Source organism: Rhinolophus sinicus, chromosome X, assembly GCF_036562045.2.
Source record: "Rhinolophus sinicus isolate RSC01 chromosome X, ASM3656204v1, whole genome shotgun sequence".
NCBI lineage: Eukaryota > Metazoa > Chordata > Mammalia > Chiroptera > Rhinolophidae > Rhinolophus > Rhinolophus sinicus.
The window spans coordinates 36,356,747-36,376,226 of record NC_133768.1 but is presented as its reverse complement, the minus strand read 5'-3'; the positions used below and the strand labels follow the sequence as shown (position 1 = coordinate 36,376,226).

Here is a 19,480-nt window from a genome sequence, read left to right as displayed (position 1 = left end):
TTGAATTAACTTTGGTACATGGTGACAAATAGCAGTCCAGTTTCATTCTTTTGCACGTGGCTATCCAATTCTCCCAGCACCATTTATTGAAGAGGCTGTCTTTGCTCCATTGTATGTTTTAGCTTCTTTTTCAAAAATTATCTGTCCATATTTATGTGGTTTTATTTCTGGGTTCTCAATTCTATTCCATTGGTCTATGTGTCTGTTTTTCTGCCAATACCATGCTGTTTTGATTATTGTAGCCCTGTAGTACAAGCCAAAGTCAGGAAGTGTGATACCTCCATTATTGTTCTTTTTACTTAAGATTGCTTTGGCTATTCGGGGTCTTTTGTGGTTCCAAATAAATCTGATGATTTTTTGTTCTATTTCTTTAAAATATGCCATTGGGATTTTGATGGGGATTGCATTGAATCTGTATATTGCTTTGGGTAATATGGCCATTTTAACTATGTTGATTCTTCCAATCCATGAGCACGGAATGTCTTTCCATTTCTTTGTGTCTTCTTCAATTTCTTTCAAAAATGTCTTATAGTTTTCAGCATATAGGTCTTTCACATCCTTGGTTAAGTTTATTCCTAGGTATTTTATTCTTTTTGCTGCAATTGCAAAAGGAATTGTTTTTGTATTTCTTTTTCTGAGATTTCATTGTTAGTATATAGGAAGGCAATGGACTTTTGTGCGTTGATTTTGTAGCCAGCAACTTTACTGTATTCGTTGATTGTTTCTAATAGCTTTTTGGTGGAGTCTTTAGGGTTTTCTATATATAGCATCATGTCATCTGCAAAGAGTGATAATTTAACTTCTTCATTCCCAATTTAGATGCCTTTTATTTCTTTCTCTTGCCTGATTGCTCTGGCAAGGACTTCCAACACTATGTTGAAAAGCAGAGGTGATAGGGGACAGCCCTGTCGTGTTCCTGAACGTAGAGCAAAGGGCTTCAGTTTTTCACCATTAATTATGAGATTAGCAGAGGGCTTGTCATATATGGCCTTTATTATGTTAAGGTATTTTCCTTCTATACCTATTTTATTAAGTGTTTTAATAATAAATCGCTGTTTTATCTTGTCAAATGCTTTATCTGCATCAATTGGTATAATCATATGATTTTTGTCCTTTATTTTGTTTATGTGATGTCTCACATTGATGGATTTGCGGATGTTGAATAATCCTTGTGCCCTGGGGATGAACCCCTCTTGGTCGTGACGAATAATCTTTTTAATGCATTGTTGTATTCGATTTGCTAGAATTTTGTTTAGGATTTTTGCATCTGTATTCATCAGAGATATTGGTCTGTAGTTTGTTTTTTTGTGTGCTGTCCTTATCAGGTTTTGGTATCAGGGTAATGTTGGCCTCATAAAATGAGTTAGGGAGTACTGTCTCTTCTTCAGTTTTTAGGAAGAGTTTGAGCAGGATTGGTATTAGATCCTCTTTGAAGGTTGGGTAGAATTCACTAATGAAGCCATCTCGCCCCGGACTTTTCCTTTTGGGAAGGTTTTGGATGACTGATTCAATTTCGTTACTGGTGATCGGTCTGTTTAGATTTTCCAGTTCTTCATGGTTCAGCCTTGGAAGGCTATGGGTTTCTAAGAACTTGTCCATTTCTTTTAGGTTATTGAATTTGGTGACATATAGTCCTTCATAGTATTCTTGGATGATTATTTGTATTTCTGGGGTGTCCGTGGTAACTTCCCCTTTTTCATTTCTGATTTTGTTAATCAGTGTCTTCTCTTTTATCTTAGTAAGTCTAGCCAAGGGTTTGTCAATTTTGTTAATCTTTTCAAAGAACCAGCTGTTTGTCACATTAATTTTTTCTATTGTCTTTTTGTTCTCTATTTCATTTAGTTCTGCTCTAATTTTTGTTATTTCCTTTCTTCTGCTGACCTTGGGTTTTATTTGTTCCTCTTTTTCTTGTTCTTTAAGGTGTAACATGAGGTTATTTATTTGGGATATTTCTTGTTTCTTGAGATAGGCCTGTAATGAGATAAATTTCCCTCTTAAAACTGCTTTCGCTGCATCCCCAAAATTTTGGTAGGATGTATTTTCATTGTCATTTGTTTCTATGTATCTTTTGATCTCTCCTCCAATTTCTTCTTTGACCCAGTCGTTCTTTAAAAGTATGTTGTTTAATCTCCATGTATTTGTGGTTTTTCCTGCTTTATTTTTGCAGTTGATATCCAATTTCAAAGCCTTGTGATCAGAGAATATGCTTGGTATGATTTCAATCTTCTTAAATCTGCTGAGACTGATTTTATGTCCCAGTATATGGTCTATCCTTGAGAATGTTCCATGTACACTAGAAAAGAATGTATAGTCTGATGTTTTTGGATGAAGTGCTATATATATATGTCAATTATGTCCATTTCATCTAATGTGTCATTTAGGGCTGCTATTTGTTATTTATTTTCTGTTTGAATGATCTATCCATAGCTGTCAATGATGTATTTAAGTCCCCTAGTATAATTGTGTTTTGGTCAATTTCTCCCTTTAGTTCTGTTAGTAGTTGCTTGGTATATTTCGGTGCTCCCTGATTGGGGGCATAAATATTGATGACTGTTATGTCTTCTTGTTGTACAGTCCCCTTCACCATTATGAAATGTCCATCTTTGTCTCTTGTTATCTTTTTCACCTTGAAGTCTGTTTCATCTGATATCATTATGGCTACACCTGATTTTCTCTGGGTACCATTTGCTTGGAGTGTCAATTTCCACCCTTTCACTTTGAGTCTATGCTTGTCCTTGTAGCTGAGATGTGTCTCTTGGAGACAGCATATGGTTGGGTTTAGTTTTTGATCCAATCTGCTACTCTGTGCCTTTTTATTGGTGAGTTCAGTCCATTTACATTTAGGGAGATTATTGATATGTGAGGATTTCCTGTCATTCTATCTTTAGTTTTCTGGTAAGGCTGTGTCTCCATTGTTTCTTTGCCTTTTTGTTGTTGTCTATTATTTCTGTGTGGTGGTATTCTATGATGTTTCCCTCTGTTTCTTCTTTTATTTCAGTATATATTTCAGTTCTGGATTTTTTTTTTTGAGTGGTTACCCTTAAGTTTATGTAAAAGAAAGTTTGATAATTAGAGTATTCCATTTTCTTCAGCACGCTTACTTTCTCCATTCCCATATTCCGGTTCAGGCCTTTACTCTCCCCTTTTTGAGTTTTGGTTGCCACAAATTGTCCCTGTTGATGGTGGTCGAATAGCCTCCTTTAGTATTTGTTGTAGTGCAGGTTGTGTATTAGAAAATTACCTCAGCTTCTGTATGTCTGGAAAGGTTTTTATTCCTCCTTCATATCTAAAGGATATCTTTGCTGGATATATTATTCTTGGCTCATGATTTCTCTCTTTCAATAATTTGAATATTTGGTTCCACTCCCTCCTGGTTTGTAGAGTTTCTGCTGAGAAATCTGATGATAATCTTATGGGCTTTCCTTTGTAAGTTACCGTCTTCTTTTCCCTGGCTGCCTTGAGGATTCTTTCTTTGTCGTTGATTTTAGACAGCTTCAATACAATGTGCCTTGGAGAAGGCCTGTTGGGATTGAGGTAACTAGGTGTTCTATTTGCTTCTTGGATTCGAGGGTCCAGTTCTGTCCACAAGTTTGGGAAGTTCTCATCGACAATTTGTTTGAATATATTCTCTGTTCCTTCTCTCTTTCTTCTCCTTCTGGTATGCCCATTATTCTTATATTGCTCTTTCTGATGGAGTCAGAAAGTTCTTGTAGAGTTCTTTCATTTCTTTTAAGTCTCAAGTCTCTTTCTTCTTCCATCTGTGTCATTTCCAGGTTTCTATCTTCGATGTCACTGATTCTTTCCTCCATCTGGTCAACTCTACTACCTAAGCTGGTTATTTCATTCTTAATTTCTTCTATTGAGTTCTTAATCTCCAGAAATTCTATTTGGTTCTTTTTTAAAATTTCAATCTCTTTCGTAAAATGCTCATGCTGTTCTTTAATTGAGTTTCTGAGTTCATTTAACTGCCTATCTGTGTTTTCTTGTATCTCGTTGAGTTTTTTCAGAACTGCAATCTTGAATTCTCTGTCATTTAAGTCACATATTTCTGTATCTTTAAGTGCCTTTTCTGGAGATTTTTCACTTTCTTTCTGAGCTATCTTGTTGCCTTGGTTATTCATGGCAATTACTGGTTTACTATTTCTCTTCCTAGACATCTACAGGAGTGACTTCTGCAACAAGTTGATAGGAAGAGGTCTTTCTTTTGTTTTCCAGTACTTGTTGGTAGAATGTTTTATTTTTTCTCCAACTGCAGCTCATTTTTCTTCTCCCACATGGTAGTGCTCTGTTTTCTCTGCACTATTCCAGCTTCTCACAAAATGGGGTGATTCCCGGGAGACGGGATTCTCCTCTGTTAATAGTTTGTCTAGGTCACAGGGCGCAGTGTCCTAGTGGGTATGCGGAGAGTTTTTGATGTTACAAAGCTCTTCCAGCTCCTGATTCAGAGCCCGTATGTTTCAGCAGTTCTGTTTACTCCTGCAGGGATCCGCCGAGATAGGTGGGGCCAGGGGCGGGGTGAGTCGTGAGAGGTGGCCCAGAGCAATGGCTTCGACCACCACCACAGCTGGTCCTGCTTCCACAGCTCCCTCCCCTTTGCCGGAACTAGTTGGGCTGCGAATTTGTGTCTGTGGTCCACAGTTCTCAGAACAGCAAATATTCTGTTCTTTTGATCTGACACTGCTACTGTTCCTATTCTAGTACCAGGCAGGTGGGGGCAGTGCGAGCTCTGGGAGGGGAGGGAGGGTGCGGCTAGTCTCAGTGCCTAAGGCTCTGTTCTCTGCTCAGCAGTGAGGGCTTAAACCACTGTTTTCAGTCTTCTTCCCTCAGTCTTTTCACCGAGGTCTCTGCCATGAGCATTGGGTTCAGCTGTGTTATATGCTGCCCCCTCAGCCCTGTGGGCCATAAGTGGAGCCCAAGCTGTCCGAGTTCTTCCCTCTCCCGCAGCTGCGGTATTTCCAGGATGCAGTGGTCTTGGAGCACTGAGCTAGGTCTGCGTCCTGTGCCCGTGCTGCTCCGTCTCCCCACTTCTCCCTTTCTTCCTCCCCCCCCCTCCCCCCCCCTGGCTCACGCGAATCTCCCACCTGTAGGTGATTTCAGTAGTGGGCCTCTTCGTCTTGCCTTTCTGCTGTGCAGGGAGTCCTTTGTTCAGTTTTTGTTGTTTGATTTGTTGTAAATTCCAGGGAAGCTTTACGGAGGTTCACCTCACGCCGCCATTTTTCCTCCGTCCGTCATTCGAGTTTATTCTTGTATGTAGTGTAAGAAAGTGATCCAGTTTCATTTTTTTGCATGTATCTGTTGAGTTTTCCCTACACCATTTATTGACAAGACTATCTTTACCCCACCGTATATTTTTGCCTCCTTTGTAATAAATTAATTGACCGTATAGGCATGGGTTTACTTCTCGGCTCTCTATTCTGTTCCATTGATCTATGTATCTGTTTTTATTCTAGTACCATGCTGTTTTGAGTATTATGGCCTTGTAGTATAGTTTGATATTAGGTAGCATGATACCTCCACCTTTGTTCTTCTTTTTCAAAAATTATGTGGGGTCTTCTGTGGTTCTATATAAGTTTTAGGAGTATATGTTCTAGTTTTGTGAAAAATGCCAGTGGATTTTGATAAAGATTGCATTGAATCTGTAGATTGCTTTGGGTAGTATGGACATTTTAATGATGTTATTTCTTCCTATTTATGAGCGAGATATATGCTCCCATTTATTTCTATCTTCTTTAATTTCTTTCTTCAGTATCTTACATTTTTCTGAGTACTGGTCTTTTAACTCCTTGGTTATTTATTCTTAGGTATTTTATATATATGTATTTTTGATGCAGTTGTGAATGGAATTGTTTTCTTAATTTCTCTTTCTGATAATACAGTATTGATATGTAAAAATGCAACCGATTTCTAAATATTTATTTTATATCCTGCTACTTTACTGAATTTATTTATCCGTTCTAATAGTTTTTTGGTGGAATCTTTGAGGTTCTCTGTATGTATTATAGTGTCATCTGCAAATAATGACAGTTTGATTTCTTCTTTTCCAATTTGGATACCTTTTATTTCTTTTTATTGTCTGATTGCTGTGGCTAGGACATCCAATACTATGTGACATAAAAGTGATGAAAGTGGACATCGTTGTGTTGTTCCTGATCTTAAGGAGAATGCTTTTAGCTTTTTCTCATTGAATTGTGGGTTTGTCATATGTGGCCTTTATTATGTTGAGATATCTTCCCTCTAGTCCTCCTTTACTAAGTGTTTTTATCATAAAATGGATGCTGGATTTTGTCAAACACTTTTTTGCATCTATTGATATGATCATATGATTTTTGTCTTTCATTTTGTTTATGTAGTGTAATCTTGTTAATTGATTTGTGGATATTGGACCAACCTTGCATTCCAGAAATAAATCACACTTGACCGTGGGTTATGATCTGCTGAATTCAGTTTGCTTATATTTTGTGGAGGATTTTTGCATCTGTTTTCATCAGGCATATTGGTGTATAATTTTTTGGTGATATCTTTGTCTGGTTTTGGAATCAGGGTAATGCTGGCCTCATAAAATAAGCTTGGGAGCCTTCCCTCCTCTTGAAGATTTTGGAATGGTTTGAGGTGGATAGGTGTTAATTCTTCTTTGAATGTTTGGTAAAATTCACATGCAAAGCCATCTGGTGCAGGAGTTTTGTATGTTGGAAGCTTGTTAATTACTGATTTGGTTTCATTAGTAGTTTGATCTGTTCAGATTTTCTGTTTCTTCTTGATTCAGCCTTGGAAGTTTGTATATTCATAGGAATTGATCCATTTCTTCCAGATATTCCAATTTGTTGGCATATAATTGTTCTTAGTATTTTCTTATAATCCTTTGTATTTCTGTGATGTCCATTGTCACTTCTTTCATTCCTGATTTTTTTATCTAGTTTCTGTCTTTTTTCCTGGGTGGTTCTCGGTAAAGTTTCATCAGTTTTGTTTTCTCTTTCAAGGAACGAGTTTTTGGTTTCATTAATCTTTTGTATTTCTTTACATTTTATTTCTACTCTGATATTTATTATTTCCTTCCTTCTACTCATTTTGGGTTTTGTTTGCTGTTCATTTTCCCAGTTCTCTTAGGTGTAAAATTTGACTATTTATTTGAGATTTTTCTTGTTTCTTGAGATAGGCTTGCATTGCTATGAATTTCCCTCTTAGGACTGCATTTGCTGTGTTCCATAGATTTGGGGTTGTTGTATTTTCCTTTTCATTTGTCTCATGATATCTTTTGATTTCTTGCTTGATCTTATTGTTAACCCATTCATTGTTTTGTAGTTTATTATTTAGCCTCCATGTGTTTGTGTATTTTTCAGCTTTTTTCTTGTAATTTATTTCTAGTTTCATACCTTTGTGGTCAGAGAAGATGCTTGATATGATTTCAGTCTTCTTACATTCATTGAGACTTGTTTTGTTGCCTAACATATGATCTGTGTTGGAAAATGTTCCATCTGCACTTGAAAAGAATGTGCGTTCTGCTGCTTTGGGGCAAAATGCTCTAAAAATATCAATTCAATCCATCTGGCCTAGTCATTTAAGGCCACTGTTTCCTTGTTGATTTTGCGTCTGGAAGATCTATCCCTTGATGTCAGTGGGGAGGGTGTTAAAGTCCTCTACTATGACTCTATTACTGTCAGTTTCTCCCTTTATGTTGGTTAATATTTGCTTTATGTATTTCAGTGCTCCCATGTTGGGTGCATAAATGTTTACAAGGGTTATATTCTCTTTTGGGATTGATTTTTTTATCATTATGAAGTGTCCTTTTTTGTCTCTTATTATAACCTTTGCTTTAAAATCTATTTTGTCTGATATAAGTGTTGGTACCCCAGCTTTTTTTTTCATTTCTATTTGCATGAAATACCTTTTTCAGTGCCTTTGCTTTCAGTCTGTGTGTTTCAATCTGAAGTGGGTCTCTTGTAGACAGCATATGTATGGGTCTTGTTTTCTTATCCATTCAGCTACCATATATCTTTTGATTGGAGTTTTTAATCCATTTATATTTAAAGTGATTACTGATAGGTACATAGTTATTTCCATCTTATTATTCATATTTATGTACTTTATTTTCCCCCTTCTTCTTAAAGAAGTCCCTTTAACATTTCTTGTAATACTGGTTTGGTGGTGATGAACTGCTTTAGCTTTTTTTTGTTCAGGAAGCTCTTTATTTCTCCTTCAATTTCCAATGATAGCCTTGCTGTGTAGAATAGTCTTGGTTGTAGGTGTGTGAAAGTGTTCCTGTTTGTCTGGGAAAATACATGGTAGCAATGTCTGGCATATTAGGTCACTCTGTTATGCCCTTCTTCCCTACCATCCTAGTATTTATGGGTTACTAAAGTACTTCCCCAGTACCACTTAGGGAACTCTAATAACATGCAAGTCTGGTCAAATAAGTCTTGACCTCCGAAGTCTCAGCTCCCTGTGGTACCATCAGAGTTTGAACATACTAATGCTGTCTCCATGAAACAGCTCTTTGCCAAGTGACTGTTGTCAGAAAGCATTCAGGGCTGTTAGAGTTGTGCTGTGACTTCTTCCTTGTTAGCCTCATGATGAAATAGTTTTATTTTATTTATGCCATAGGGACTTTTATCCGGCGTCATCGGGTTTCTCTTCCACCTCCTCATGATGATCAGTTTTATACTGTGTATCATTTCAATATCAACATAGACATTGTCTTTTATGGCTGAACATTCAAGATTTATGACTGTGATGCATTCACAAAAAACTTTTTGAAGAAAATAGGAGTCAAATTAAACCCTCCAGGACGATGTCCAGAAGATCCTTACCTGAAGATATGGAGAAAGGTAAGAAGTTGATACATTTGTGAGTTTTTATCTTCAGAATGATAACCCCTTCAGAAAGTTAGTAGAGTGTACTGTTACTTCTGATGCAAATGTGAGAGAACTTTTGAGGCCATAGTCACTGGAGTTGCCTTCTTTTGGCTTCATTCACTGCCCCTGCCCTCACTTCTCTCCATGGAGAGTTTTCCTTCCAGACCATAGGAGTTCTCAGTGAGCTGCCCACTTAGGACCATTTCTAAGAGCCCACAGACGGTTTTGTGGTCACTGACAGCGAAAGAGTTGGGCCCACATTTACCTGGCTTGTCTTTTCCCATTTAGTTGCCTAACTCTGGAGAAATCTTTGCTTCTGTACTATTGATTTAGTGAGTCAAGCCCTCACTACACCTTTTACCTTTTTCTTTTTTTCGCGGGACTCCCAGTTCCCCTTATGGTAGCATCAGATGCAGAGATGTTCTGGAGGAGTGAGAAGAGTATGATTTCAATATACCCCCATTATGAAAGGATGATTGTTTTCAAAGTCTGACCCCAGTTAGTGTAGGGAGGAAAGAATCAGTGTTAGTAGTAGTATTATTTTCTTTCTAAAGTTTTTTTTTAATTATCCCTTGGCCCAAATTTTATGTTTTATAGAAGAATCTGAACACCCAAAAGGGCAAGTGTCATGTGGAAGATCACTAACTAGCCAATCTTCTTGCTGGGACTTGAACTCAAATCTCTTCATTAGTACCCTGGTTTTCATTATTCTCATTTGTTTTTCTCTTTTTATTGAAGTATGATTATACATAGTAAAATACACAGAAATTAAGTATACGGTTGGGTGAGTCTTAACAAATGCATATACCCATGTAATCCACACCCAAATCAAAATATAGAACATTTCAGTCACCACCCCTCCAGAAAGTTCCCTCAGTCCTTTTTCCAATCAATCCCTCTTCTCACCAAGTGATAACAACTATTCTCATTTCTATCCTATAGATAAGTTTAATCTTATTTTTATTGTTTCTAGATTTGTAATTTATTTCTTTGCAGAAAGATAATATAAAATTGAGAATAAAATTCTCCTTGTTTTGATCTCTTGTTAAAAGCTGAATGTAGGATCATTCCTGCCTCCTAGCCCCATCAGAATTATTCTTCAATGTTGTAGGCATACAACCTTCCCGAGAAATATATATTGTTGATCCTGGAATATCTAAGGTGAAATCCTTGTGGCATTATACCTGTGTGTATTGGTGTGCAAGAAGATTTATGGTTTGGGTTCATTTTTATTTTTCCAAATGCCTTAGATAAAAACAGTTTTTAGAGCTAGCAGAGAGAACCTAAAAGAAATGGATCCATATGAATTACCACCCTTTGCGTATGGCTGCACTCATTCACTAACAGTTAGTATTTTATGATGGTGATTGTGAATGATGATGCATTATATGAAATATATAGAGCACTGTGCAATTTCCTAGGTTTATAATAAAAATAATCTTTTGTGCCAGGAATCAAGAATAAATACCAAGAACAGCCAAGAAATGTTTTAAGTAATTTCCTTTTAGATTGGGAAAATCATTTTAGCATTTATTCCCTCAGGGAGAAAGCTCTTCAATAAATATAGAAATCTGTGGAAAATTAGGAGTTTAATATGAGGCTTTTATATTGATTTTAATACTTTTACTTCTCCAGTGTTTGCCGTCTTGAAATTTAAAGTTAAAATTAAACAGTTTAATGTAAACTGAAAATAGCCCCAATGGTGTGTAATCAATAATGCATTTCTTAGAGGAGTTATAATACCAAAGAAATATTTTTCAATTGATGAAAGTAGAAGTCCCATTCCTTCATTTAGAGATCAAGGATAAGACTGAAGAGCCTTTGGAAGGCCATCGTGTCTCCCACTGTGTTGGGGCAAGTCTGCACCTAGACTGCCCTGGACAGATAAACAAATTTGAGAATTTCCAAATCAGATTACATAACACAATGTAATCTCCCTTGCCACTGAGCACTTCCTTATATAATGATCCTATTTGGCTACATCAGATAGAATGGGGGTACTTTTGCTCCAAGGGCTGAGAACATGCAAACAGAGAAGAGTTGCACTAAGAAGACTGCAGAGCTCGTGGTTGCTGGGTTGGAAGACAGAGCCCAGGCAGTGGTTCTGTGCTGATTGGGATGTTTTCCATTAGCTCTGCTTCTGTTTCTATGACCTTTCAAATCCTCAGTATCTAAAGCTTTTGAGCAAAATAAACTACAAATATATTTCTTCCCTTTTACCTTCACAAAAATCTTTGGCTGAATAAGAAGGCTATGCCAATATGAATTTTCAGTGAAAAGACAAACAGTTATTTTGGTTGAGATATAATTAACATAGACTCATGTACAAATCTTAAGGATACAGATCAAGTTTTGAAAAAATGTGTACAATTTAGTAATCAGCATGAAAATCAAGATACAGAATATTTCCATCACCCCAGAAAGTTCCCTTGTCCCCCTTTCCAGTCAATCTCCCTCCAAAGGGCAATTGCTGTTCTAATTTGTCACCGTACATTAGTTTTGTCTTTTCTTAAACAATAATTTTAGTTCTTTGAGAAAATCAGTCTTTACAAACATTACAGAAATATATTTTAGTGTATTAAAATAATTTCTAATATGACAGGCTTCCTAATACTTAATTATATTTTTAAGGTTAAAACATTATATGTGCCTATATATATGGATATTGTTAGTTGAAATTTAAAAAAAAATCAGAATATTCTATGGAAAAGGTATCTTTATGTTCTTTGATTGCTTGCATCCCAGAAGTGCTTATACCCAAACCACAACTGTTATTGACCTTTGCTCCATTTTCAGAATCTAGACTACATAAAGCGCTTACATCCCCATGGGCCCTCCAACGCCCTGAAACAGTTCCTCGAATATGATGGGAAGGTTTTGCGTTTCTTCTGCCTGTGGGACAATTCAACCTCATTGTTCGGAAACCGTAGAGAGCTCATCTTGCATTATTTTCTGTCTGATGATACTATCGAAATCAAAGAATTGCTACCACACAACTCAGGCCGAGATGGTATGCCATTTTTCCTCCAGAGGAGAAAGCTGCCCAAGGTGAGCAGTATACAGAGAACCATTTTCCCAGTTTGCTTGTAGTCTGAAAGACTCTAGTCACTTACTGAAATGTTAAGTATTATGACTATGTGATAACAGTTACCATATATTAGTGCAAGTGTTTAGAAGACTTTCATTTTGTGCCCTATATTAATATATATCTTTGAAAGTAATACAGAGGATATGACAAATTGGAGTTGGAATATTCTGGGCTTAAGGCAAGTAAAGGAAAAAAGTCAGATGCAAGAGAAAGCATCTATTTATCATTGAGTTCACAATCAGTCTTATGAAGGTAACTGACTCTCTAGCAGTGACTCATGGCCTTGGATTGGGCACTGGCCTCTGGCCTCTGTAGCTTACTGAGGAGATTCCATGATATTGGTTTGGGTTCTGAGTGTGCACACAAACATACATGCATACGCACAGGAGTGACTCTTCTGAGAGTAGCCACCAGTCACCAGCTAGCCACTGGGTAGTGGCAGTGACAGCATTTGCATTTTATTTACTATTAAAAAGGAGTTGTCAGATTGATTTCTATACATATTTATGGCAATTTGAGAGCTAATATAACTTGGGTACAGCCAGAAATGACACAGAGACAGAAGACCTGGGTTAGACTTGTGGTTCTGCACTTCATAGCTGGATCATCTTGGGCAAGTCACTTAACCTTTTTGAGTGTATTTCCTTATCTCTAAAATGCAGTTAACACAGCCTCCATCCTGAGGTAACTATAAAAATAGAATAAAATAACATAGCAAAAAATACTATCAAAGGACCTATAAAGATTTATAAGGACACACAAAAATATAAAGGCTTTTTCACAGTTCCATGTTATGTTTTATTTCTTACTTGGATCAAGTATTTTTTAACTTAATTTTTAGTGCTATAGAAGGGGTTACTGAAACTCCCATTTCTGATGCAAACAACTGCTGGTTATATGGTCTACACAGGAGGCTCTCCCAGATTCTCTGAGCCCACCCCCAGAAGCCCTGCTGTGTTGCTGGGAGGGGATAGCTGGGGGAGGTAGGCAGGATTTGTCACAGAGGGAGCTCTGGGGTATGCATAGCAGGTAGCCAGAAGGTACCAGGGAAGCCTGTTTTTAGAATGGCTTTGAAAAATAGGCTGAATATAAAATAATAATGACACATCTGAACTTTGCAATGTACCTTTTCATCAATTGCTTCATTTATTCATTAATTCAACAAATATTTATTGAGTGTCAATTGTGTGTCAGCTCTGGGATTATAGTGAGAAAGAAAATGGATTAAGTCCTGCTTTGAGGAGCTCATGGGGAAGAGACACAATAGTTGTGGGTGTTCCCCTGATATTCTCAATATCTTTTGAGAAAGCAAGGAATAAGTACTGTTGTTACTATAGATGACAAATTCAAGTTTTGAGTAGATTCCTGGCCCCAAGGCCTGTAGCTAGTAAGTGGTAGAGAGAGTTTGCATCCAAATGTCCTGTTTTTCTATGTTACGTGGCTTACTTATGCCCCACACATTATAAATGCACATGTTTGAACTTAACATTTTATGTCACATGTATCAGAGATGATTCAGATTTCTCATCTGTATGTGATAAACTGATCACTGTCAATTTATAAGTTGAAGTATTTCCTGCAGCTCATGCAACTGCTTGGACCACCTCTAGTGCATATGGAACTGAGGAGTGCCCTGGCTTGTTCCAGGCCACAGTCTCTGCTGGAGGCTGTTCTTGCCACCTCACTGCACTACTTCTCTCAGCCAGCAAATGCCTCCTGAGCTCAGGATCAGGCAGGGTGATATGTGGAGTAGAGAAGAGTAGGCAAGGCATGGTTTCTTCTTCAGGGTTGTTTGTAGTTGAGTGAAGAGGAAAAAGATGACTGCTGGTGAAGCAATTAGAGAACCACAAAAAGTGGTTTAATCCTGCAGTAGGTGCTGTGGAGCTTTGGACTGTGGACAGGCCAATCGGATGGGGAAAGATGGGGCTTTATCAGGGCCTTAACAGATGGGTGGAGTATAGACCAGCCTGCAGCAGGTGAGGAAGTACAGGAAGAGGTGTATGGCGTAAGTTGTCTTGTCTTCCCTGTGGGTGGCAGAGAAGAACCATATAATGCCATATAATGCATATTTCCCTCTTGAGCCCCTCAACAGGTCCATCTTTGTGTTTAGAGGCTATCCACCACATCTTGTTTTGCTTTTGTTTTCCAGTATGGCCCACCTGGAGTCTATCAACCAGGCGAGATGACGGATGAAATAGTTCTCAATATGTATGGTGGCCTGGCAGTGAACCAAGTGCATGGCTACCTGTTGGATAAATACAAGGTGAGAAACCTCATGTTTTAATACTGTTTCCAATATGATGTCCCTGGAATCTGAAATGTGGAGTGAGTTACATATTCTTTTCTTGTGAGGCTGTGAATAAAATTGATGAATATATAAATGTATGCATTGCATTGCTGTTTATCAATAATAAACATGTTTAAGTGCATATGTAAATTATGTATTACATTGCTATTGGGTAGCAGTACATTGCTAAAAGAATGTTTTAAAATGTTAGTATCAACTGGTTGTCTTTTGATTTGATTTTTAAAATTTGGTTATAAATGATATAATTGAGGGTTGTGTTTTTTTTAATTTCATTTTTGCTTTGGGAAGGGTTAGGTCTTTGGAGGATCTGCGGTGCCAACACTGTGTTCCTTTCTTTTTTATTAGCTAGGAAAATTAGAACAAGAGTTTTACAAAGACAGTGACCTGTCCTTAGGAACCACCATCAATGTGTGGGGAAGGAAAGTGCTCCTTTGTGACTGTGATGAATTTACGAAGACTTATTATAAGAATAAATATGGAATTGGTAAGTGATATGTCTGTCAATTAGAAAATAATATTGAAACTTAGAATCTTTGTTCCCTAGTTAACATTTTTACTTTTGAGTTTCAAATGCTTAGCTCATAATAGCTACCATTATAGCTATCATTTATTGAACATTTGCTATCTGTCAGGCATTTGTTGTCTTATTTCTTCCTAACAACAATTCAAGAAGGATAGGCCCATTATCTCCATTTTAGAGGTGAAGAAACTGAAGCTTAAAATGGGCTAACTTGTTGAAGGTCATGCAGCGAGTAAAGGGTGAGCTAAGATTCGAACTTGTTTGCCAGATGCCAGAGGCTTCCGTTTTCCCTCATAGCCCTCTGCCTCACTACAATTTGGGTACATGTTTTGGTCAAGCAGTTGGAATGGAAATCTAAATGCTTTTCTTTTCACTGAATTCTTGCTTACACAGTGGATATATTTGAGTTCTCTGGGGCATTCTCTTGTGCCAATTTGGTCTACCTTTCCTGGGGAGGCTCAGCCGGGTTTGTAGCTTCTCTGTTCCTAGATATCAGTTTGCATCCAGGTTAGTTCAGTTCAGAATGAAAACCAGTGACTTATTTAAGCACCTACTAGGTGCAGGTCATTCTAATAGACTTGGGAGCTCCAGAGTTGGGTAAGGAGTTTCTAGGCTGGAAGGGGAGCTGAGACCCACTGCATGTTAGATGGTGTTATGAGGGTCGTAGAAGCAGGTGGAAGATCTGATATGAAGCCAGAGAAACAAACCCCGGGGGCGGCTGGGTGGCTCAGGCAGTTGGAGTGCTGTGTTCCTAACGCTGAAGGCCGCTGGGTCAATTCCCACACGGGCCAGTGAGCTGCGCCCTCTACAGCTAAGACTGTGAACAATGGCTCTCCCTGGAGCTGGGCTACAATGAGCAGCCGTAAGTCAGTGTGAGCTGCTGTGCGCTGCCGTGAGCGGCTGACCGACAACTGGTGACCGACTGACAACTGGCGACTGACTGCCTCAGCCAGGGGTAGCACAAGGTTGATAATACCAGCGTGGAACAGGGAGCTGTGTCCTACACAACTAGACTGAGAAACAACGGCTTAAAAAACGGGGCGAGGGTTGGGGGGAAAGAAGCCCCTTATTTGTTAAACCTGCCAGCCATCTCTGCCCGATTCCTGGGCCTTCTAACCCAGGCTCCTGACACACGGCACCGGTGCTAGGCTAAGTAGGGGCAGTGAGAGTTGCCGACCTGCTAGATTGGAGTTTGGAGCTGGAGTAGGGGATGCTTACTTCTCCACTGAGTAGTCATGTTAGTGCACTTCCCGGAGGGATGAGGTGGAAGCCAGAAGCAGCCACAGCTTTCTAAAAAACAAGATGCTTTGTCTCTAGGATGAGAGGAGGCCCGCTTTGTGCCTTGGTATCCCCATTGTGTAGTGTTCCTGGCCTCCTGGGAACCTTTACTATGTGATAGAAAGCACATCAAATGCACCCAGGGGTTGGAATAAAAAAAACAAAACCCTTTCAGTTTCACTCTTTGGTTCATTAAGGGAATTTGTTCCACTGCATCTTCCTGCCAGATTAGTACCAATCTGTGGGCCTTATGGGGCCATATTGGTGGCCCCTTCTTATTTTCTATCATTGGTCTTCTTTAGTGGACACAGTTGAGCATATTTGTTTTGGGGACTCTGTGAAAGAGGCAGCTGGGAATGTGCAGGTGGTGGCTGCTGAGAAGAAGCTGCTAGTGAACCTTAGATCACTGTGAGGAGAATTTGATCTTTAAAAATGTAGATGCCTATTTAGATTCAATAAGTCTTTAGTGCAGACTTGAAAGTTTGAAAAAAGAAGCATATAAAAGATGAGTCACAAAAATACTTATTTGTGTCCTACTGACAGATTATCTTGACATAAAGGATATGGTGAAGGTTCTAAAACATCACATGGTCCCTTAAACATAAAGTCCAACATTTGGTTGATGTTTGTCTCTCAGCTTGATTTTGAGACTAAAGGTTGTGTTTGGGAAAATGAATATAGTGCTGGAGAGACATGGTTCATTGTTCGTCTCTTAATGGGTTTGCAGGGGTCTTTCAGAGGCAGCGTGAATTCACTGGTGCACTCGGCAAATGTATCAGCTTCACATGACCTATAGTTCTTTTCAGCTGAGCCCTAATGCTTTTTTCCTGCTCACTTCTTTTGTTCACTCTATAGACTTACTGTATTTTGTAGAAAAAAGTAGTTTGTGCCTCCAAAGCTAATATAACATGAGCATTATGCATTTAAACAGAAAATTATGCAAATGCAAAATTGTGATGCATTTTACAGTCATGCTGACTTTTTGTATTTCTCATAACATATGTTAAAATATCCCATTTAGCAGACGCTATTATTATACAACAGTTCTTGAGTAACAACAGTGTACTTAATGCAGCTAATGACTAGAAATTATATCAATGATGTAGGGTAGGCGGGGAGTGAATAAATACTCTCTGATAATCTTTACATTTGCTTTCCTTAACTTTTTGGTAAGGTTAAATTAATACACTTAATGTTACTTAGATAGTTACTTCTGATATTTTAATTTTATGTATAATTCATGTTCCAAAATTCATAAGACTGAGCAAATTCTATACATTATATTTTGGTATTTTTGATGCCCGAACCAGGACAGAGTCCCGCCAATAATTATAGTCACAATTCTCCCTTGTCAATAATTGTGGTCAGTAGAATACGTAGTGTCTCCACTCTGCAGTGACATAGGAAGAAGCTGACAAATGCCCACAACACAGCTAGGGACCTCCCTAAGAGGAAGCCAACGGGAGATTTCTAATGCAGTATATAACCTTGGTGCTTTAGTACCTTCTTTTAACTAATGATTCCCCGACATATTTTGTGGGAGAAAAAAATGGCAGACAGACTAAGAGAAGGAGTTGGCTGCAGTCCCAAGAAAGGCACATGAGTAAGCTTTCGGTTTATGTAGAAGCACAGGGCTTGATAGAATTCTAAGAAATATCTGTACCCCCCTTTAAAACCAATCTGACTCCTAAATAGATGAGATTCTTTCATGCATTTAAGGTTCTAAGGAGAAGATGATTCCATAGAATTCTTCCACAGAACAGTCCGGTGTGACTCCTCCACTAGGCAGCTTGGCCATCCCACTGGCTCAGGCTTGCCTGCCAGGCTATAGCATGTCACTCCCTCATTATTTCATGTGGATGAAAGACCGGCAGATGGAGGCCTGTTGGACTTTTCTGTAGCATGAAGGTTGGAAAAGGCTCCAGGGGCTCCAGCAGCAGGTGTTTCTTTCACTGAAGGGATGTGAATGTAAACTGTTTGTACCTAGAATTCCTTCCTTGGGTTATTATTTCTTTGTCTATGAGTGGACTTTCTTATTATCAATTCTTAGTGCTTGGGACAGCCAAACCAGTAACACCACCATTCATTCCCATTGCCCTTGAACATTTATTAGGCTGTATTAACATTAAGGATGAGCAAAAAACTTAAAGCACCTTTAATTTTGTGGAGTCATTTCTAACCATCTCTGAATTCTTGGTGTAAGAAGGACATCCAAGATGAATGTTTAATGACCATTTGAGCAAATTAGCCATCCCAAGGTACAGTGACAGGGTGAAAATCACTTCCAGTCTCACCACATGGCCTCGATGGACCTAACAAATTTGCCTCTTTTTCCTCCCACCTGCTTCTACGACCCTCATAACACCATGTAACATGCAGTGGGTCTCAGCTCCCCTTCCAGCCTAGAAACTCCTTACCCAACTCTGGAGCTCCCAAGTCTACGAGAATGACCTGCACCTAGTAGGTGTTTAAATAAGTCACTGGTTTTCATTCTGAACTGAACTATCCTGGATGCAATTGATATCCAGGAAGAGAGAAGCTACAAACCCGGCTGAGCCTCCCCAGGAAAGGTAGACCAAATTGGCACAAGAGAATTCCCCAGAGAACTCAAATATATCCACTGTGTAAGCAAGAATTCAGTGAAAAGAAAAGCATTTAGATTTCCATTCCAACTGCTTGACCAAAACATGTACCCAAATTGTAGTGAGGCAGAGGGCTATGAGGGAAAAAGAGGCAAATTTGTGAAGAGTATTGAGGATTAGATGAGTTCTAAGGATTTTTCTAGTTAGAGCTAGAAAATTATGTGATTCACTAATTATTTGACCCAGAAATGAGCATCCCATCATAATCATTCAGCTTGGGTACTGGGTACAAGCAGAGGTAGATTTACCTTTAAGTTCATAAAGTTAACGAAGATTAAGCTTTAGGGTTCTTCTTTTGCAGGGTCCCCAGTCCAAAGCCTTGGGCCTAATTTTGTCTCAATAATTTGGCATTCTTTGCCTTGAAGAGCTTCTCCCAAAATTATATAAGCCTCAGGCCTCCCAAAACCTGAGTCCATATCTGGCTTACTAGAACATACAAGATAAATTTTGAGGTAATTGAAGGCTTTTCCCAGCATTCTTTCCAACTGAGATGGTGAATAGCAAATCACTGTGTCTCCTTTAAGACTCCTTTTAAATATATATCACCTCTGTAAATTTGTTGAAATCTAGATAATTGTAGATAGACATTCAACATATATTTTCACAAGTCACTTGGAATTCGAGGAATCAGACTATTTGAAAGACGTGTCTCAGAATCCAGCAGTGCCAGTTTAAGAAGATATTTGGGAAGGTGCCTTGTACAAAAATGTATACTTTTTAATTTATTCACCAAATATTTTTTTAACACTTGAAATATGCAGAGTGCTGGGATGATGGAAAACTAAAGACAGGAAA

General features: G+C 38.4%; 1 protein-coding gene across 1 annotated transcript in view; it reads left to right on the top strand.

Annotated features, from left to right (window-relative positions):
* The window catches only part of EFHC2 (EF-hand domain containing 2), a 269,975-nt gene that overhangs the window by 102,976 nt on the left and 147,519 nt on the right, over nt 1-19,480 (top strand). Inside the window, 4 exon segments of the mRNA XM_074323645.1 lie at nt 8,599-8,822; nt 11,646-11,897; nt 14,087-14,200; nt 14,591-14,729. Coding sequence (XP_074179746.1) covers nt 8,599-8,822; nt 11,646-11,897; nt 14,087-14,200; nt 14,591-14,729 — 729 coding nt within the window.